At 41.8% G+C, this 17,304-nt stretch overlaps 1 protein-coding gene across 8 annotated transcripts; it reads right to left on the reverse strand.

The window, feature by feature from the left end:
• Positions 1-565: 565 nt before the first annotated feature.
• On the reverse strand, positions 566-16,991 carry CCDC62 (coiled-coil domain containing 62). 8 transcript variants are annotated; one of them, XM_074606816.1, is made up of 15 exons: positions 16,885-16,991; positions 16,215-16,388; positions 15,780-15,972; positions 15,005-15,171; positions 14,139-14,240; positions 13,885-14,025; positions 13,632-13,803; positions 13,445-13,546; positions 12,233-12,321; positions 11,191-11,291; positions 9,856-10,605; positions 5,832-6,009; positions 5,074-5,205; positions 3,369-3,426; positions 566-1,290 (listed from the first exon to the last, which is right to left on the reverse strand). In XM_074606816.1, exons 2-15 carry the CDS (start codon positions 16,248-16,250, stop codon positions 1,121-1,123), a joined length of 2,391 nt encoding a protein of 796 aa, XP_074462917.1. In that variant the 5' UTR covers positions 16,251-16,388; positions 16,885-16,991; the 3' UTR covers positions 566-1,120. The 8 variants fall into 8 exon arrangements, with proteins under 8 accessions (XP_074462917.1, XP_074462921.1, XP_074462920.1 ...); XM_074606820.1 differs by having other exon boundaries at positions 3,334-3,426; XM_074606819.1 differs by lacking the exon at positions 16,885-16,991 and adding an exon at positions 16,855-16,877.
• Positions 16,992-17,304: the final 313 nt, after the last annotated feature.

Below are 17,304 nucleotides of genomic sequence, written 5' to 3' on the forward strand. Positions count from 1 at the left end.
ACAGCTTCGGGGTGAGCATCATGGTAGTGCTATGGGTGGCTTTTTTTGGGGAATTTTTGCCTGTGACAATGCTTAGCAGCGGATTTTGGGGATGGAGCCTGAAAAGTTTCTCTGCAGACAGAGGAATCAAATGGGCTTTAAAGGCTTGTGGAAACTGGGGAAAAAAACTGAGGAGCAGAGATTCCCTCTGTGGGTAATGCTTGCGGGCAGGGAGGGAAAGAGTTTGGGGGATAGCAGCTACGATCAGAATTGGTCGACTAATTTTGAGGCCATTAGTACACAAAGGAAAGCAGGCTGTCATTTAGGTAATTAAAGAGAAAGCGGAAAATTATATGAAAGAGTTAACAAGGGGAAAACATGGTGTGAGTGTTCTATTTCACTGCAATGAACTCGTGGCAGTGGCCAGAGGGAGAGACTCCCAGCCCTGAGCTGCCCCCACGCAGGAAAAGGGCTGGCACAGCGCTCCGTGATGTGGAACTGGCACGGGTGGCCCAAACCACTCACCCGCCCCATGCCACCCCGGGGCCCACTCCTGTCTCTGGCAGTGTTAAATAGGCAAGGAAGATACCGCAAAGGGATCACCTTTATTGGCTTATTTGATCTTTTTGTTAAAAAATAAGTTCAAATGGTGATAATGGAACATGTCTTGCCCAACAGTCAAAGATAAAACCAGTTTAAATGCTAAAAAGAGTTGTGCTTGGCCGCTGCCATACAGCGCTAGCAGAGCCCATACACACACCTGATCTTTTGTTAGAATAAATGGCTCCTGCCGGGGGAAGAGTTGTTTTGCCCATCCTTCGGGTGACAGCCCTCCGCTTTCCACAATGTAGGAGGCAGTTCCTGGTTACGACACTAATTGGGAACTTCCTATAAACATTATTCATCTCTCTCTACACGGCAAGAAGTCCAGAACAAAAACAATAAACTAACAAAAAAAAAGAGAATGCTCGGCTGTGTCATACTCTATAAATATTTCTGAGCCACCATAAAAAAAAGGTAAGAAAAATAGTTCCTATGTCATAACAATTACACACTTAAGAGTCTTAAAAAACAAGCTAGTATTTAACCTGAGCTCTCAGCTATAAAAATAGCTTTGTTAATCTTGGCATAATTCTGTGTTTTATTTCCAGATAAAATATATTCCTGTATAGTCACATCTTTTCGCCACTTTAAAGTCTTTCAAACACTCACAGAACCATGGAAAAAAATCAGGTAACTTTCCATTGTAGCTGACGGGTTGATGATCTTCAGTTCTCAAAATTAATTCTATATTGGAAACTTCTTCACCCACTGCAGAAAAGTAAAGATTTTTATTACATTGCGGGAGCATTTCCTCTAAAATATATGACGCAATCACGTGTATGTCAATCGACTATATAAATTTTCACACTGCAGACAATGAAAACACAGAGTAAAAACATAAAGAGGAGAAAGGTGAACAAAGCACTTCAGAGAAAGACAAGTGTCTCAGGGACACCACTGCAGCGTTAGGAAATAAATCCTTTCCAGTTTGTTTTGCAACTAGGAGTGATCTTTGTGCCCTCGGCCAGCCCCTGAGTCACAGTTTACGAGCAGTGGCACATGCTAGTGTGTCCAAACCCGAATATATCCTTTTACTCATTGCTTTTCTCCCTCGCTCTTCAACTCTTCCCCACCCAATCTCTCTGAAGGAAAAACAACCGACTGATGAAAATGGCTAAATCACTGTCAGCTCGTTAGGAAATTAACCTAATGTTTATGAGTGCACCTGCCCTCAACCGATTTCAAAGCGATTTAAAACAAACACAAAGCCAACCCAAAACAATTCAATCACTTCTCTATATGAAGTCGCACAAATCTTTAGTTATTTCTGGACCTGCTCTCAAATCTGAAAAAGCTGCTTTGGATTTAACTGATCACAGTGATTCGGTGCCTTTTAATAAATGAAGAAAATAACAATTCTGCAGCAGCCAGTGACTTGCACAGTCACTAATTCTTGCCATGGATCTACCGTGAATTGTGGGCACATTAGTTCCACCGGTTCTTTCTCACTTGAAGCAAATGAGATTATTTCTGTAGGCTAAGTGTACGCTTACCGCTTTGCTGTATCAGCATGGTGCTCAGCAATTTTGGGGATTTGCTCCTGAAACTTTTTAACATCAGTAGTTTCAGGATGCAAGTCACGGTGCTGGTTTCGATCTATAAAACCTCCAGCTTCTTTTACCTTAGGGCTCTTTTTAGGAAAAGCAGAGACGTCTCCATAGGAACATTACAGCAGAGTAAGGTACGGCATTCCAGCTACTCAGCATCCATTTCCTACGGGAGCCCCATTAGCGTGCACTAAGCAGACCCAACTTATTTTGAAAGAAGACTTAGTGTCTCCATACCTAATGCAGAAACAGCAGAACACGAGGGTGCTACAAACCACCACCGCTCCCCAGGGGCATGGAGGGTTTAGCTCCAGAGGGGAGAAACGGTTCAGGGACTGCTGTTCCAACACACCGAGAAAGAAGTGAGCACCAGCTCTCCGCTGGATCCAAGTCAACCAGTACGAGAAATCCAGCGCCACACAGCTTCACACTCCAGCTTGCTGTGTAGTAACTTCCCTTTGCAGACATGTGCTTGGGTTGTGGCAGCATTTGGAATCTTTCTTTTTTTGTCGATTTCCCCCCCATTGTTGCTAGTTTTTTTTCAGTTTCATGTAGCATTTGGTATTTTAACCATATCTGGTTAGTCTCTTGTCCTCAGAACCAGACAACATGGTGCCTATTACAAGCATCCAATTCACATTAGAAGAACAATCAGAGAATGAGAAATTTCCTGATTCAAAAAGAAAAAACAATCTGCTACGGGCAAGGCTGCTTTTTTATATTCTGAAACAGCTCTATTCAATACGTTCTACTTTTGGAGCTCTGAGCCCAGGAACAATATGCTACAACGGCCCTTGGCCGTGGCACTGAAAAACACTTCCCAGTCTCTTATTCAACAATGTTCATATCCTTGATCCTGTTATCTGTAACACACAGAAGGATTTTAGCTACAATAAGCAGCGTGCAGGTACTGAGGAATGGGGCTGCGAGATCTGACTGCCCACAGGATGAGGAACACACTTGAGAAAAGTTTAATTATTTGACTAAAGGAATTACTTGCTGCCTTAATATCTGTTTGCCGTTACAGTACTCACAAGAGTTTTACTGGAAATGCATTCTGAGCAGTGCACTTAGAATCTTGTGCCAGACTCATATCAGAAGTCCCGAACTTGTATTAATAATGCAGGTGCATTTATAAAGAGGGAAACAAAATAAAACCCCAACAACAACAAAAAAGTCAAGTTGAAAACACCTTCATACTCACGCAACATCATAGAGAAGAGAATGTAAGCTTAGCACCTCTTTCTTCTGCAGCAGATAACTGGGTTCTGTGAAGAGCTTCTGCAAGTTCTGCTGTCTACATTGTAACGCAAAAACACTATGTAGAAATCAAAGAACTCACATAATAAAAATTACAGAGCTGCCAGGTTCAAACTGGTGAACAGCAAGGATACACTTTTTAATTCCCTCTTCTCCTCCCTCCCCCAAGCAGGGCACCGAATCTAACAGGCACAAATACTGATTAAATTCTAAGGGTTATATTTGATATATATTATGTTTTAAAGCGCAGTTTAAAACAGCCTCAGGTAAATCTGGTTTTAAGCACAGATTAGTTGGCCCATATAGATTAATTAAAACATGCTTGACAAGTCTTTACCCAGAACCGCTCTGAAAGTAGATCAAAGTTCTACAGATGTGGTTCAGAAGCTACCCCCGCCAGTAAACACGAGCCTGCTTTATTTTCTACCCACTAAAGCAACCATTCAGAATGAGAAGCCAGTTTCCAAGCTCAAAAATGCAGTATCAGGTTATAAAGCAGAGTCACGCTCGCTACTAAAGGATGGCCGGTTTAGCCGAGCTGTGACGTGCCAACCAGTAAGCAGGAGCCAGACAGCTGATGGGGCTGGGCAAGAGCCACAAGCAACCACTGTTTTCTAGAGAGCTTTTCAGGAATCCCTCCTACAAGACAGTCTTTTTTGCAAAAGACTACACTGCTGCTGTCTTTCACGCTGAATGAAATCCTGCAGATGAATTTCTGAACAAAATATCCTTTCAGTTTATGCAAATGCTGGCACACAACCTTTATACTCTGTCGGTCAGTCCTAGCACAGCTAAGGTTTCATGGCTCTGAATGTTATCAAAATTGCTTTGTCTGTTACAGTACCATTGCTCTGGTCAAGTTCATCTAAGGATATAAGGAGTGCAACGTTTTTTAGAGAGGTTAATACCTTTCAGGAGAAAGCTGGGGTTTCAGCGTGCAGCCTTCTCATTAGGAGTATGTTTTAAAAACAAAAGCCTAAATTCTCCCTTTGTGATACATATCAGCACAAGTTTACTCATTTCTAGTGACAAGTGCTTTAATCTCCTTGTCAAACAAGGTAGAAATTCTTAAGGATATTTATGAAAACAAACAAGTGACCCTTCTCCAATTACTCCTATTGCCCACATAGTCAAGGCAGAAACTCCCTATCAGCGTTCATGCTCATAAAATAAATTGCCAGGACAGCTACATACAGGTTATTTTCTTTGACCATTGAGTAAGTTCTTTGACTCCACAATGAAGAAATGAAAACTATTAACCCACAAAACCTATTTAAGCTGGGAATCCGGTTCCAATTACATACAAAACTATTCTATATATTACCTATTTCCTATACTGTCCTCCTTTCCACAACTATACGCAGTGTAATAAACCAGTCCTGAATCTAAGTCATACTTGTGCTCGCTTTTTTCTAGACCTCCTACAGCTTGCTCCAAAATGACTTCTTCCTTCCATCTGTTAAGACACATGCAAAAGTCAAATCCTGTCATGACCTTGAGGAGCCATAAAGAATCCTATACAAAATCTCAAGTACTTCATGCTAAGGTATGCAGGAATTTTCTCTTTGGCAAAGTGTGAGGAGGATATTTATAATGTCGCAGCACAAGTCAAGTATAAGGGAAAGAATGTTACCAATCACTCTTCCCGGCCATCTAAATCTAGTCATAGAGGAGTAATATATACCATATTAATGCTGCTGCTGTTAGGACTGCAGCGGGGGCTTGCGTGGAGGAGAGTGCTAAGCTCCAGATCAGCAACCATCTGTCGAGACTCGGCCAACGCCTGCTGCAGCTTACTTACGGGGGAACTGGTACCCTGGAGGAGACAGAAAGTGAGCCAAAGTTACGAAATTATCCTTTTGGAACATGTCAAAGGATTATAACATACCAAGAATCATCACTTTCATTTTGAAATGTCTTAGTTCAAAATACTACTACATAACACTGCTCCAGACTCTGTCTAACTGCTGATATTTCCAATAAACACAGATACGTCTCCTAGTGTCAGCTTTTTAACAGATCTTCACGTGCGCGTGTACATAGCACACACAACAGCAGTACTTCAGTGATAAAGGGGAGAATGAAAAAAGGCATGAGAAAGAGGGAAAACCAGGCAGAACAAGAAAGAAACAGTGTCCAATAGCTTCTAATAACTATGTCCAAGAGTAGTCAGATATTCTGCTTTACTGGAATTAACATGTATCAGCCAGCATCCATTATTCTAAAGTCTGTCATTGTTTTTTAACTCACTTATGCTGTCCCAGACATATTGAGACAAGAAGGAATTATTTTGAAAAAATAATTTACCACCTTTGCTTTAAACCTGCTGTCTCGTAATTCAAGTTCCTAATTCTTCCACGCCAGCAGACATTTGCTTTCCTACCATCACTCACAATTCCGCCTTAAAAATTAATGAAATACATTCTGCAATAAAATACTGACTTGGTCAATGGTAGCACTGCAGCATCGATTTGTCGTCTTAGTCACTGAAAGGTCATTGATCTCCAGAGGGAAGTCTTCATCAGAGAATTTCTCACATCTTTGAGGCCTGTCTCCTTTCTGGGTGGATGTCAAACAGGGAGAACCCATGTGAAAAGAATTCAGATCCACGTTTTCTTCACTATTAAAAAAAAAAAAAAGACATTGCCAGAAACAGCATCACCATTCTTTTTAAACTTTCAAAGGAAAATCACGGGACAACATAAATAATTATGGACCCTGAGTCAAGAAAACCATCAAGCATGTGAGATTACTCTTTTCCTCAGAGCGGCGCCCATGTTTAACAGCTTCATTAGATCAGTTTCATCCTCTGAGGACCACAGTTTGACATTCAACCAGTTTCAAGAACAGACACATTACCATGTGCTTCAGTGTCTATTTAACCTTGTAAAGAGCACACAAAAGGCAATATTTAGTTCCTCCCAATACTCTCGTACTCTTTCTTCTCTCATACCCTACTCCCTTTTTCTTTTTTTAATCAACCATTAGGCAACCTAATATTTGTAGCTGTATTTTTCAAGGGAATTTCACAGTCTTTTAAAGTCATCATCTCACTTCAGAGATCACAGGAGAGCTCTCCCAAAGAGGCTTTATTTTATTTATTTTTAAATACAGCAGCAAACAGTAAAGTGCTGTTCAGGCAAACTGATTAAACTGAAAACTCAGCTGCCTGACTACCACTTCAGTGTGGAGTTGAAGCACACGATCTTCCCCTAGGTTTTAAAGCAAAACAAAAATATTAATTTATCACTGGGTACATCTGAGTGTATTTAGGAATATCTGAAAAGCAATTTAAATGACAGTTAAAGCAACAAATCATACCCTGCACGTTATTACTGACCAAACACTGACTCACAGCCATCCCACACTTGTCCTCATACAAAAGGTCTTCAGCCCTTAATATGCATGTCAAATGATTGAAACTTTTCTCTTACACCTTTCCCACAGTAAAAGGTAACTTTGTTATAGCCTACCCTAGGGAGAAACAGTTCTCAATTTCAATTCCTTAAATCACAATTTTATCAAAATGTACCAAATCCCTCCCCTCAGCTCCAGCACCAATTAATCACAAATTAAGACTAGAAATAATACAAGCTGTAGCATGTTTGAAATTAATTTGATCATCTACTCTAGCAGCACAGGAGCCCAGCAGCACCCTAGCTGAGCCCTCTGTCCCGTGTGCTGTGTTTTCACACAACACTGAGTGCTCTCTGCAGCTTGTACAAAGACGCACCCTGGTTTCTGCCAGCAGTTTCAAGCTACGCAGTGTTCATTTTCAACTGCTAATTTCCACTTGACACAGTTTTTAAAAAGTAAATAAAAGAGCGACCATCTCCCCAGAATCAAACATTTCTGTATTCCTCACACTTCTGAACAAAACAGAAGCACAGTGCTAGCACTGCCTGGAACAGGTAAATAATTAAAAAACACGTATATTTTAAAGAAAATACTATCTTCAAATTTACAACATTTCATTAAATATTCTTTAGATACAACACATACCCCACCTGGCAAGACTGTTACCAAAAGGTTTATTTTAAGACTTTCAACCTAAGAAAAAGCCCTTGTGAGAGATGCCAGCTCAGAAGTGTCTGTGTCTCATTTCACTTCTCTTGTAAAACACTGGGATACAATGGGCTTTCTTTTAAGAGAGAAAAGCTTGTGTTTGTGAGCTTCTGACAAGGAAAGGCCCTGGAGAGATATGAGGGAACAGGCTGTAGCTTCCTAGAACAGGGGATGAGAGGAGATGCAATGAGCACAGCCAGTTTGGAAGAACACACAGGTTGGGAGGGAAGGGAGGAACCAAACAGTTTGATTTTGAGGCAGGGAGACCCAAAGGCTCAAGGAATGGTGGCTTAGTCCAGCAGAAGCACACTGAACAAGTAACTGCTGACGCTCCATCTTTAAAACCAGAATTGAGATAAAAATCCAAAGGCAGCAAATGTTGGTCCAACATAAATGAAGTCACTAAGTCAAGAGCGCACAGAAATGATTCCTGCACTACAGTATTTCACAATCACTCTTGCAGTTGGATAAGGTATTCAACTGCGTTAATAGCCTTCTTGTTGGCTGTTCCAGAATTCAAGAACTCATGTCAAAAATATTTGCTGGGCTGACAGGGAGGTGCCAGCACCCTTCCCTACACACAAAATACATCATCAGCACTACAAAGCCAGCAATGGAAAACTGGAGGATCCAGATTCAAGTCCCAGAAGGAATGTTGTGTTCGGTCTCTGCCGTTAATGCCTTAACAAGAAGCCCACACTGAGGACTGCAATACTACTGCCTTCCTCCCATTTATGGGGTGAGAATTTATTCAGTGGCAAATGAGAGTCTGCAGAGGTTGCAGCGCAGACAGTCCAGGATTTGCACTGAGTCAATCATCCCCAATTAGCAGGGCTTCTAAGACCAAATGTGGGCATCAAGAAAACCTGATAGCTCAGCAGTAAATCCCAAATGGGTAGAGCAGCCCTCCTGTACTGAAGGATATCAGTTCTATCTGCACTGCCTGGGTTGAATTTGTTCCTTCTCCCCTAAAATCCCCTTAAGGACAAGACAAAAAAGTGAAAGCAGTTTTCATGATTCAGCCTCAGAAGAGATTTGGAGGAATGGCAATGTGTCATTTGTGCTGCTGGGGGAGTAGATAAGAAAGTTCAAGGTAGACGTAAGGGAATGGAGTCTTTTTAATGATTTATGGACAGTGGAAACTAGAGAGAGCCCATACACAGTGTGAAGCTCAGCTAAGCTGCGTGGGAATGTGCCAGGACAGCATTCTTTTTCAATGGCTGCCCATTCACCTTGTTTCTGAACAGGTCTGTCCCCCTACAGTAACAATTTCTATACACTACAGTAAACAGTTTCTATAATATTTTTGTTTAAAAGCAGCACAGAATGAGAGCATCTGTACATCGGATATTTCCATTCCATAACCTTAATTTGTTTGGACGTTGGGCAGACTTGCGGGCTAAAATTCTTAGCAGGTTTAAACAGCTGTTCATTTACTGTACTTGTCAAACTACCAGCTGAAGAGCTACTCCCCCTTCTCTTCTCTGTCTAAAAAGCAGCTATGAAAAAAACTTCAGAAATCCTTCTAAAACAGAGCTGGTAACTCAGTCAATTTTTTGAAAGGAAACAGCGGAACCAACACAACAAATCCACAGAAAGTCACAGCTCTCAATGCCCTCGCTTGTGCAGGCATAAAACCACATCTATAAATGCAAAGCAGCATTTTCTATCTCGGATACCTTCCAATACGACTAAGACACCCGAGTATTTTTCCGACACTTCTCAGCATTAGAAACCTCATTCTGCTCATCTGCACATGTCCTTTTCCTCCCCCAACATAAACACAGGGATAGAGTCCCACTAACAAAGATGCACTGGAGAGTGGACAGATTGCTGTCCTTTAAATCTTGCCATCTCATTTTCTTGCCCTGAGTGAGGAAAGCAGCCTGTGCGGAAGAGCCGTGTCCTACATTCCTGCCCAGCCACTGTGTGATTTCTCAACAGAAATAACACAGCCACTAAAGCATCACACAAGATCTAGGTTTGTTTCTTGCCTTACAGAAACATCACTGTAGAAGTCCAACTCTGGTTGGAACATATTTTACCCACCAGATTTACAAGCAACATCTGGGATTTCAAAAAATTGTAAGATTTTTTAAGTCTGCATTTTTCTCAATTAGTTTATTTGGCAAGTTATGTGGTATCACAGCTTCTCCTGCCCACGCAGCCCTTGGGGCTAAGAGATGCAAAAAAATAAATGCATAAAAATAGAATCATGATACCTTACAGCTATTTTAACTTATTTAAATTTACTACTTTTCAAGTTGGTAGACTACTTTTAAAACAGCAGTTACTTTACACATCACTAAAGATAACATAAATTATTGAAAGCTTGTACACCCAAGTTTCTACATAACTCCAGCTTGTACCTATCTATTTCTTAAATGTAACAAGACATAACCTTTTTGAGCTGGCACATTTCGTCTCTTGTGCACTCTTGAAGCTGCAATCTTTTCCATGCCATATATTTCCATCTCCTTTCATGGGTTTGAAAATCTTCAACCATTCTAGATCTGATACCGGCTCCCACCATGCATCATTTTTTATGGTGAAGTTGTTACTACTACAGGAATCAGATTCAGACTTGTGAATCGCAGCAGAAGCCTCTCTGGTTTTTTGGCCAAACAGAATTCCAGTTCTCTCTTCCCAGATTTTATTTTCATTATCAGTTTTGTCAGATGTGACGGTGTTCTGGACCAAAGTACTTGGTGAATCTACACCAGAACTGACATTAAGCCAATGCTCACATTCAGGTGAAGATGACTCAAAGGTTTGTTGGTCTCTGCTTTCCATTCCATCCTCAGAAACGTCGCTGTTTCTCAATGGCCTTGTGTTGTTTGCCTCACAAAATACTTTGCTGCCTAGCTCATCAGAGCTTGATGCAACATCCCGCCTTTCTTCTTCTTCCGTAAGGACAGCCAAGACTTTCACAACTTTTTGACACCGGTTTAAGTACGCTGAGGTAGTTTCCTCCAAGTCTGATGCATTCAGTAACAGTCTTTTATCTACTTCACACATCTCAGAGGTGATTTTTACCCTACTTTTTGGAACCTGTGCAGTTCCATTCTCCTCACATATCTCGTGGGTGCCCTCAGTCCTAACTGTGTCTGTCTCGCTGTTACTTTCAGGGGCAGAGAATGCCACACCTATGCTACAACGGCACGACAAAGAAAACAGTCAGAAATACCGCATTTAAAGAGCATACATAACTGTACTCAAGATTAAAACTCTACATTAACCAGAGGCTCTCGCCATGGTTCTGCAGTAGTTCATACACCAATAGGCAGGTTGTCCTGCCAAGAGCCGACAGAGATCTGCCCAGATTTGGCTGTTACTTCCCAAAATTAATCTGAGAGTTCCCTTATGTTTTATGTAGTGTGGTGATTCTGTCTGAACCTCCACGGTGTGCACCAATTTCCTAATCTGAAAGCAATATAAACTTTGATTTTTAAACAAAAGTAGTTGCAGGTCAGATTAACACTTCTATCACCAGACTATTAACATTTTTTAAAAATTCATTAACTGTCTGGCCTTGTTCTGTGACGGACACTCATGGTACCTCCTGACCAAGTAAAAGAAGGTATCTGACAACTTCAGTGGTCGTTTGTGGTTGAGTCCAGCAAAGCCATCTTGACACACCATCCTTTTTTAGGATGTTAGTTGTGGCTGAACAGCAAACCCTCTCTTCAAGAATAAACTACTAAAAAAAAAAAAAAACGGGAAAAAAAAAGATTACCTCCTTTCATGTGACGCCTTTTCATGCTTTTGCCTTAATTCTTGAGAGCTCTCCAAATTGACATGAAGAAATTGCAAGTCACGCTGCTGTTTTACGTAGATCTGTTTAAAGATAGTAATGTGCATTAGTGAAAGTCTGGAGTGCAAGAACATTGTCATCAGGTCCTAACACATTGCCCATCTTCCAAAATATCCTCACAACATTTTTATAAACCAATACCTGTAGTCAAACTATTGTCAAAGCATTCCAAATCTACGGGGCCATCTCTGCACGTATTAAGGAAAATAATGTTTTGCGGCACTAAACAGTGTTTCTATTAGAAGACTGTAGTGGTCTTCTAAAATGGAACCACACCGAATCATAAATACAATATCAATATTGTTATTTAATACATGTTGTTATTACATTGTTCAAAGTTATGCACAGTTACAGGACATGGAATGATGATCACGGTATTTGGCTTTCACTTGAAGGGATTTCTTGTAAAGTTATTGTAGAAGACAACCCACTGATCAATTATTTGCAATAAAAAATAAATAAATTGAACATGCCTTGGGAACCTCAAATGAGTGCAGGTGGAAACGCTGGTTTTAAGTCTGTCTTGAAAAACAGATCTTTCAGCACACCATTCCCCTTTTACCCTGCCTGAGTTCACCTTGGGCCCGCCCCACTCCCACTGCCTTTCACCTGACTGCTGGAGCCGAGCACCCTCTCTCACGTACCGACAAAACTGTTATCTCAACAGGCTGCCCCCGCTTTACTGCTATGAGGGTGGTGTTTACTCATCAGAGGACTGAGTAAATATTATACAAAAAATGGCTAAAGGCACATGTAAATACAAGGATTTATACCATGGGTTTTTAATATTAACCAAAACCCCCACATTCTATAGGGATCCCAGCAAGGCAGAAACAGCAAATTTGATTTTTTTTTCTTAACTAAGAATAGCTAGATCTAACTTTTTTATACTGTTCCATGCAGATCTGATGTCATTGAAAAATGCCTTCATAATCTCAGAGTAGGAACACATTTAGGGTTGTACCTGTCGCAAACTTGATAGTTCTGTGTCAGTCCGTGCTTGTTTAGACCTGGCAAACTGAAGAAGTTGATCCTTCCTATTTGATTTCTCAACTGTTTCAAAACATACAATTTTTAAATTATTTAAAGTGAATAGACACAAAGCAAGCACATTTGTTAATGCATATGCAGCAGTAGAAACAGGTACCTAACCAAAAGGATTTTCATAAAACCAACAGGATCTGTTTCCCCTCCAAATAAAAACAGCACAAAACCCACATGAAAACTAAACAGATCAAGTATATTCCATGGACTTTTCACCAGCAACTAGCTTTATTTTACTAGCAGCAATATACTTCTTCATTGACTGATTTAGTTTACTTTTTCATGTTAATATTCTTCCATGAAAAGGAAATTATGTAATTAATTCTAACTCATGCCTTGTACAGGGAAGTGCTGGGAAATACTTCCCATTACTATTGGTTTTAAAATAATGAGATGTGGGATCAATATTTGGCAAAGGTAATGGCAGATAAAAAGACATAGGCAAGTAAATAATCTCACAGCAGAGGACATCTTTGGCCACCTTATCTTTCAAGGTATATTGCCTGTCTGCAGAACCCTGCAGCAACAATCAGCCTGCCTTTCCTATCCACTGCAGTAGAGAAGAGTTCCTCTCTACCCAAAACCAAAGTGAAGCCATCAACAGATAGCAAGTTGCGTTTTACCAAGTCATGCATATTAAACTGTCTAAACCAAACCCATCGGCTAAAGAAAAACCAAGAGAAAAAGTGAATTTGTAAACACACTTCTTCCATACAAAACTGGAGAGAGTGAATGGGCTGGTAATTTCATAGGGCCTAAGCTTTAGGTTTTGCACATGGTTTCTTTTCAGTAGGTCACCATTTTCTATGCAACCTATGTCAGAAGGGAGAATGACACCACAGGAGACATAAAAGTCTCAAAAACTTTCAAGAGAGAATCCTCCAAGCCATCCCTTCATGCGTAATCATACAGGCGAACTTTATGCTTTTACAAGATTCTCCGAACTGTTACTGCAGAAGCCCTAGTTACTGCTTTCATAGAAGAATGACACACAAAGGCGCATCCTTTATTAAACTGCAAGAAAGGTTGATAAGAGGCTGCCTCATTCACAAATACTAGTGAACCGCTGCTGTCTAGAAGTCTCTGCACTGTTGAAAGCTAAGGCATGAAAATGCCAACTGCCCACACTTACCAATAAGTGCAAGCTCATTCCTCAAGCAGCCATTTTCTTGTCTGAGGTGAATGATTTCTTCCTGCTGCTTATTATTTTCCTTTATCCTTTCACAGAGGTCATCTTTAAAACAAAATGTAGTATTTCCCAGAATGAAAAGGAATCATGCTGGTCTGCACTGAATTAGGTGCCCAGTATAAACATTTACCTTTCAGCTTATTTGTTTCAAGTGTTAGTTCTTTCAGTCTCAGTTTGAGGTCTTGCTTTTCTTCGTTTAGACTGAATTCCTCCGTCTTTGCTGCACGCAATGCACTTTCCAGCTTTCTGAATTTAGATGTAAACTCAATAATGTAATCAGTTGTTTCAAGTATAACCTCGTCCTGAAATATGAAATAGAATGTATTCTTGATTATTGTTTTATCTTCATGTATGGATTTTGACAAAACAACAGTACATCTTACTGCAGCAGTTACAGCTACTTCACAGATTTTCTTCTGAGCTCTTGAGGAAAAAATCCCAAAAATCAAAGCCAGGAAACAAGCTTGTTTATGAAAATAAACCAGTTTATTGTTTGTTGACCACTCTTCTCTTCTCAAAAAAGCCTAAGAATTAAACAGCAGTGAGATCAACAGTGACTACACCACTGCAGGACAGTCACCAGTAACTGCACTGCAGTTTGACCACATTTACTGCCTGATGAGATGACAGATGTTACCTTCAGCTTAAGCATAGTAAGAAGCTCTTGTTCTCTCGCTTGCAGCTGGCCTGTTTTAGCAGACAGTTCCAAAACTGAGCAGTGGAGACTTCGATTTTTCTCCTAGTGAGCGGAAATAAGAGCGTCAGCTACTACTTCAGTAATGCAAAGTTACTATTTTTCCAGTAAACGTGTGCACAACTTTATTTAAACTTCATGAATAGCAATGTGGGATTCTGAGCAAGCTGTGAGGATCTGGAGAAAGGAGAACTGGATAGAAATTTTCCCCCCAATTATTACAATTAAACTTGCTTGCAATCAAGGGTCTTAATATCCTGCATGTCTTAAGTCAAACCGAGTAGACAGATGAAAACGCAGAATACTGCTTTACTGTACTGCATAAAGGGAGAAAAATTATCCCAATAAACAAATCATTGCCAAATCACTTTAAAAAAAATCTAGAACTCTTGAATAACAATTATTTCAATATCCTTAAATTGTTTTCATAATGTTACAGTTCATCATAGTAATCAAACCTGTAAATAAAACTTTCTGGAACTTCCCAACCAAGTACCAATACTGTTCTGGGGGCCAGCACTGCCTTTGCCATCACAGTCCCTGACATTTTTGGAGGCAAGTTTGTTTTAAGCAGTGTTCTCCAAAACTAAGCAAAGAAACAGCAGACTCCAAATCCTACCTTAAGAAAACTTTTTTGCCTTTTTTTTTAACGAATCAGAGCTATATCTTAATCTAACATTACTGTACTAAAGGACAAAAAGAACTCAAGAGCCTTAATATGAATATTTATTCACTAGTGAGACTCACAAATGCCACTGGCATTCTGTACCTGCATGGACTGCGAAATCAGACCATTACTCAACTCCTACCTCCAGAGCCTGACAGTGAACAGTTGCATCTGTTACTTTTTGAGACAGCTCTTTAAACTTCTGTTGTGTATATTCAAATGTTGCCCTACTGTCATTCTGCCGAGATTCTAAGAACTTTAACCTTTTGGTGAGTGATTTTATAATGTCATTTCTCTTGTTCAGCTCATCTGAAAAGAAGGGAGACAAAGGTACCTGTAAGAAAACAGCTCAGATACTGGCATGCAATTTTTTAAATCTCAGAAATAATTTAATCCAGTGTTCTAAAATCATGCGATTCAGAACGGACACTCATGTTGCATACTCTGAAGCAGGATTCCCCAGCCACCCGGGTCAGATGGAACACAAACTCTGTGGCACCTCTGTACTACGGCTGTCAAACAAGACTGCTCAGAGCTGCCAGGTGATTAGCCGTGCGGCTTGCGGATGATGTCAGAGCTGTGCAGCAGAACCTCAGGGCACAGGGCTCTGCAGTACACCAGCAGGTTTGCAAATTGTTCTCTTCCCCCACTTCTATTTAAACAGGTTTTTTTTGAAAGAGGCCACAGAAGCAATTTACATATTCAAACGAGAAAGAGCTATCTGATTATCATATCCCCTTCAAGATCAGATCACTAGTACCATTGTGGAAGTTTTGATCTCAGAAAGAGACAACCAAATTTAAGGCTGAAGGGTAGGAAATGGTTCATTATATGATGCAAAACCATTATTGAGGGGTTTAAGCACCTGAATTTACTTAAAAGACCAGGGTCTTATTCTTCGTACACACAATACTTACTGTTTAATAAGCTGCATCGTTCTGCTAAAGTCAGTCTTTTTTGACGATCATCTTCCCAGGCTAGAAGCTCTTGTTGATGCACTGCAACCATGTCGTTGAGTTCCTTATCACGATCTTTCAGTTCCGCAATTAAAAGCTGGAGTTCTTGCCTCTGTTTCTGAATGGTGCTGTTCTCAAGGCTTTCGCTAAGTTTCTATAAAAGGTAACGCACGGAACACGTTTCAATATAAAGAGGCAGCAACAAATCCTCTGATAATAAACTCGAGGTTTTAATTTAAGTTAAAATATTTTTAAATTATGAATAGAGACCATTCCAAAAAGTTCCTCGTGTTTCTGGTACCACCTGCGGTCCTTGACTGAAACCGTTAGCAGTACAATGAGTACTCTCATGTTAAAAATAGAGCTCTGATTGTTACTTGTACTTTCATTTTTTACCTGGGGCGAAGCAGAACACGGCACTGATGAATTCATAGGGGACTGGCGACCAGAGTGCTACCAGGCATTAGTGGATACTGGCAAACATTTATGGCTGTAACCTTCTGCATGGATGCCGCCTCCGATTTAAGCACTACATGGTTACCCGCCGAGAGTGCTGCTGACCTAGCAACCCTGCAGGAACGACAAACGCCAGCCACTGAGAACCGGCCGAGGCGGGGGCACGGACCTGCGGCCTCCCACGGCCGCCGAGGCCCTAGGAGGGCCCTGAGGTGCCACCAGCTCGGGCGAGCGGCCACCTGGGGCACCCCGAGCCCTCCCGCACGGCGGGGCCGCCACCCCCGCTTCAGGTGCCTTCCCCGTCCCCTCAGGAACCGCCGCCCCAGGGGCCTTCCCCTCACTTCGGGCCCGCGCCCACCGCCTGAGGGGCCTTCCCCTCTCCTCGGGGCCGCCACCCCCGCCTCAGGTGCCTTCCCCTCTCCTCGGGGCCGCCACCCCCGCCTCAGGTGCCTTCCCCTCTCCTCGGGGCCGCCACCCCCGCCTCAGGTGCCTTCCCTTCTCCTCGGGGCCGCCACCCCCGCCTGAGGGGCCTTCCCCCTCCCCTCAGCCCCAGCGCACCCGCCTCAGGGGCCTCCCCCACCCCAACCCGTTGCTCCGCGCCCAAACCCACCGGCGCCCTCGCCTGGACGTCACGGCGGGGCCCCGCCCCCGCCAGCCGTTGAGTGGCCGCCTCGGGCGTCGGTTGGGCAGAAGCTCCGCCCCCCCCGCAGCGTCGGGACCGAGGGTTCGAGTCCCGCAACCGCCTCAGGCCGCGCTCCACCGGTGGGGCTGGAGCTGCCTCGAAAAACGTGATAATTAATAATGTTTTTAATAGGAGACGAGTAAAGAACGCGACTGGATGTTAGAGGATGGCAGTAACTACCCTGCTCAGCTTTTAAATGGAACAATTACAGTGATACAGTTACCTCATTAGATAAACCATTCTCAATTAGACAAAAAGCTTATAAACAAAAATCACAGGAAAAAAAGGAACTTTACCAGTAGAGGAAAGGGTGTACAATGTGTCGCCCCCTTGGGTTTGACCTCATCT

This window comes from Larus michahellis, chromosome 13 (assembly GCF_964199755.1).
Source record: "Larus michahellis chromosome 13, bLarMic1.1, whole genome shotgun sequence".
Classification (NCBI taxonomy): Eukaryota; Metazoa; Chordata; class Aves; order Charadriiformes; family Laridae; genus Larus; species Larus michahellis.

Bases quoted from the DNA above. Each gene is read 5' to 3' on its own strand.
- CCDC62 (XM_074606816.1), bottom strand. From the start codon at position 16,250: ATGAATTCATCAGTGCCGTGTTCTGCTTCGCCCCAG. The intron at 15,973-16,214 runs GTAAAAAATGAA...TACCTTTTATAG, and splicing joins CGTGTTCTGCTTCGCCCCAG to AAACTTAGCGAAAGCCTTGA. The intron at 13,547-13,631 runs GTAAATGTTTAT...TTTGTTTTAAAG, and splicing joins TGAAACAAATAAGCTGAAAG to ATGACCTCTGTGAAAGGATA.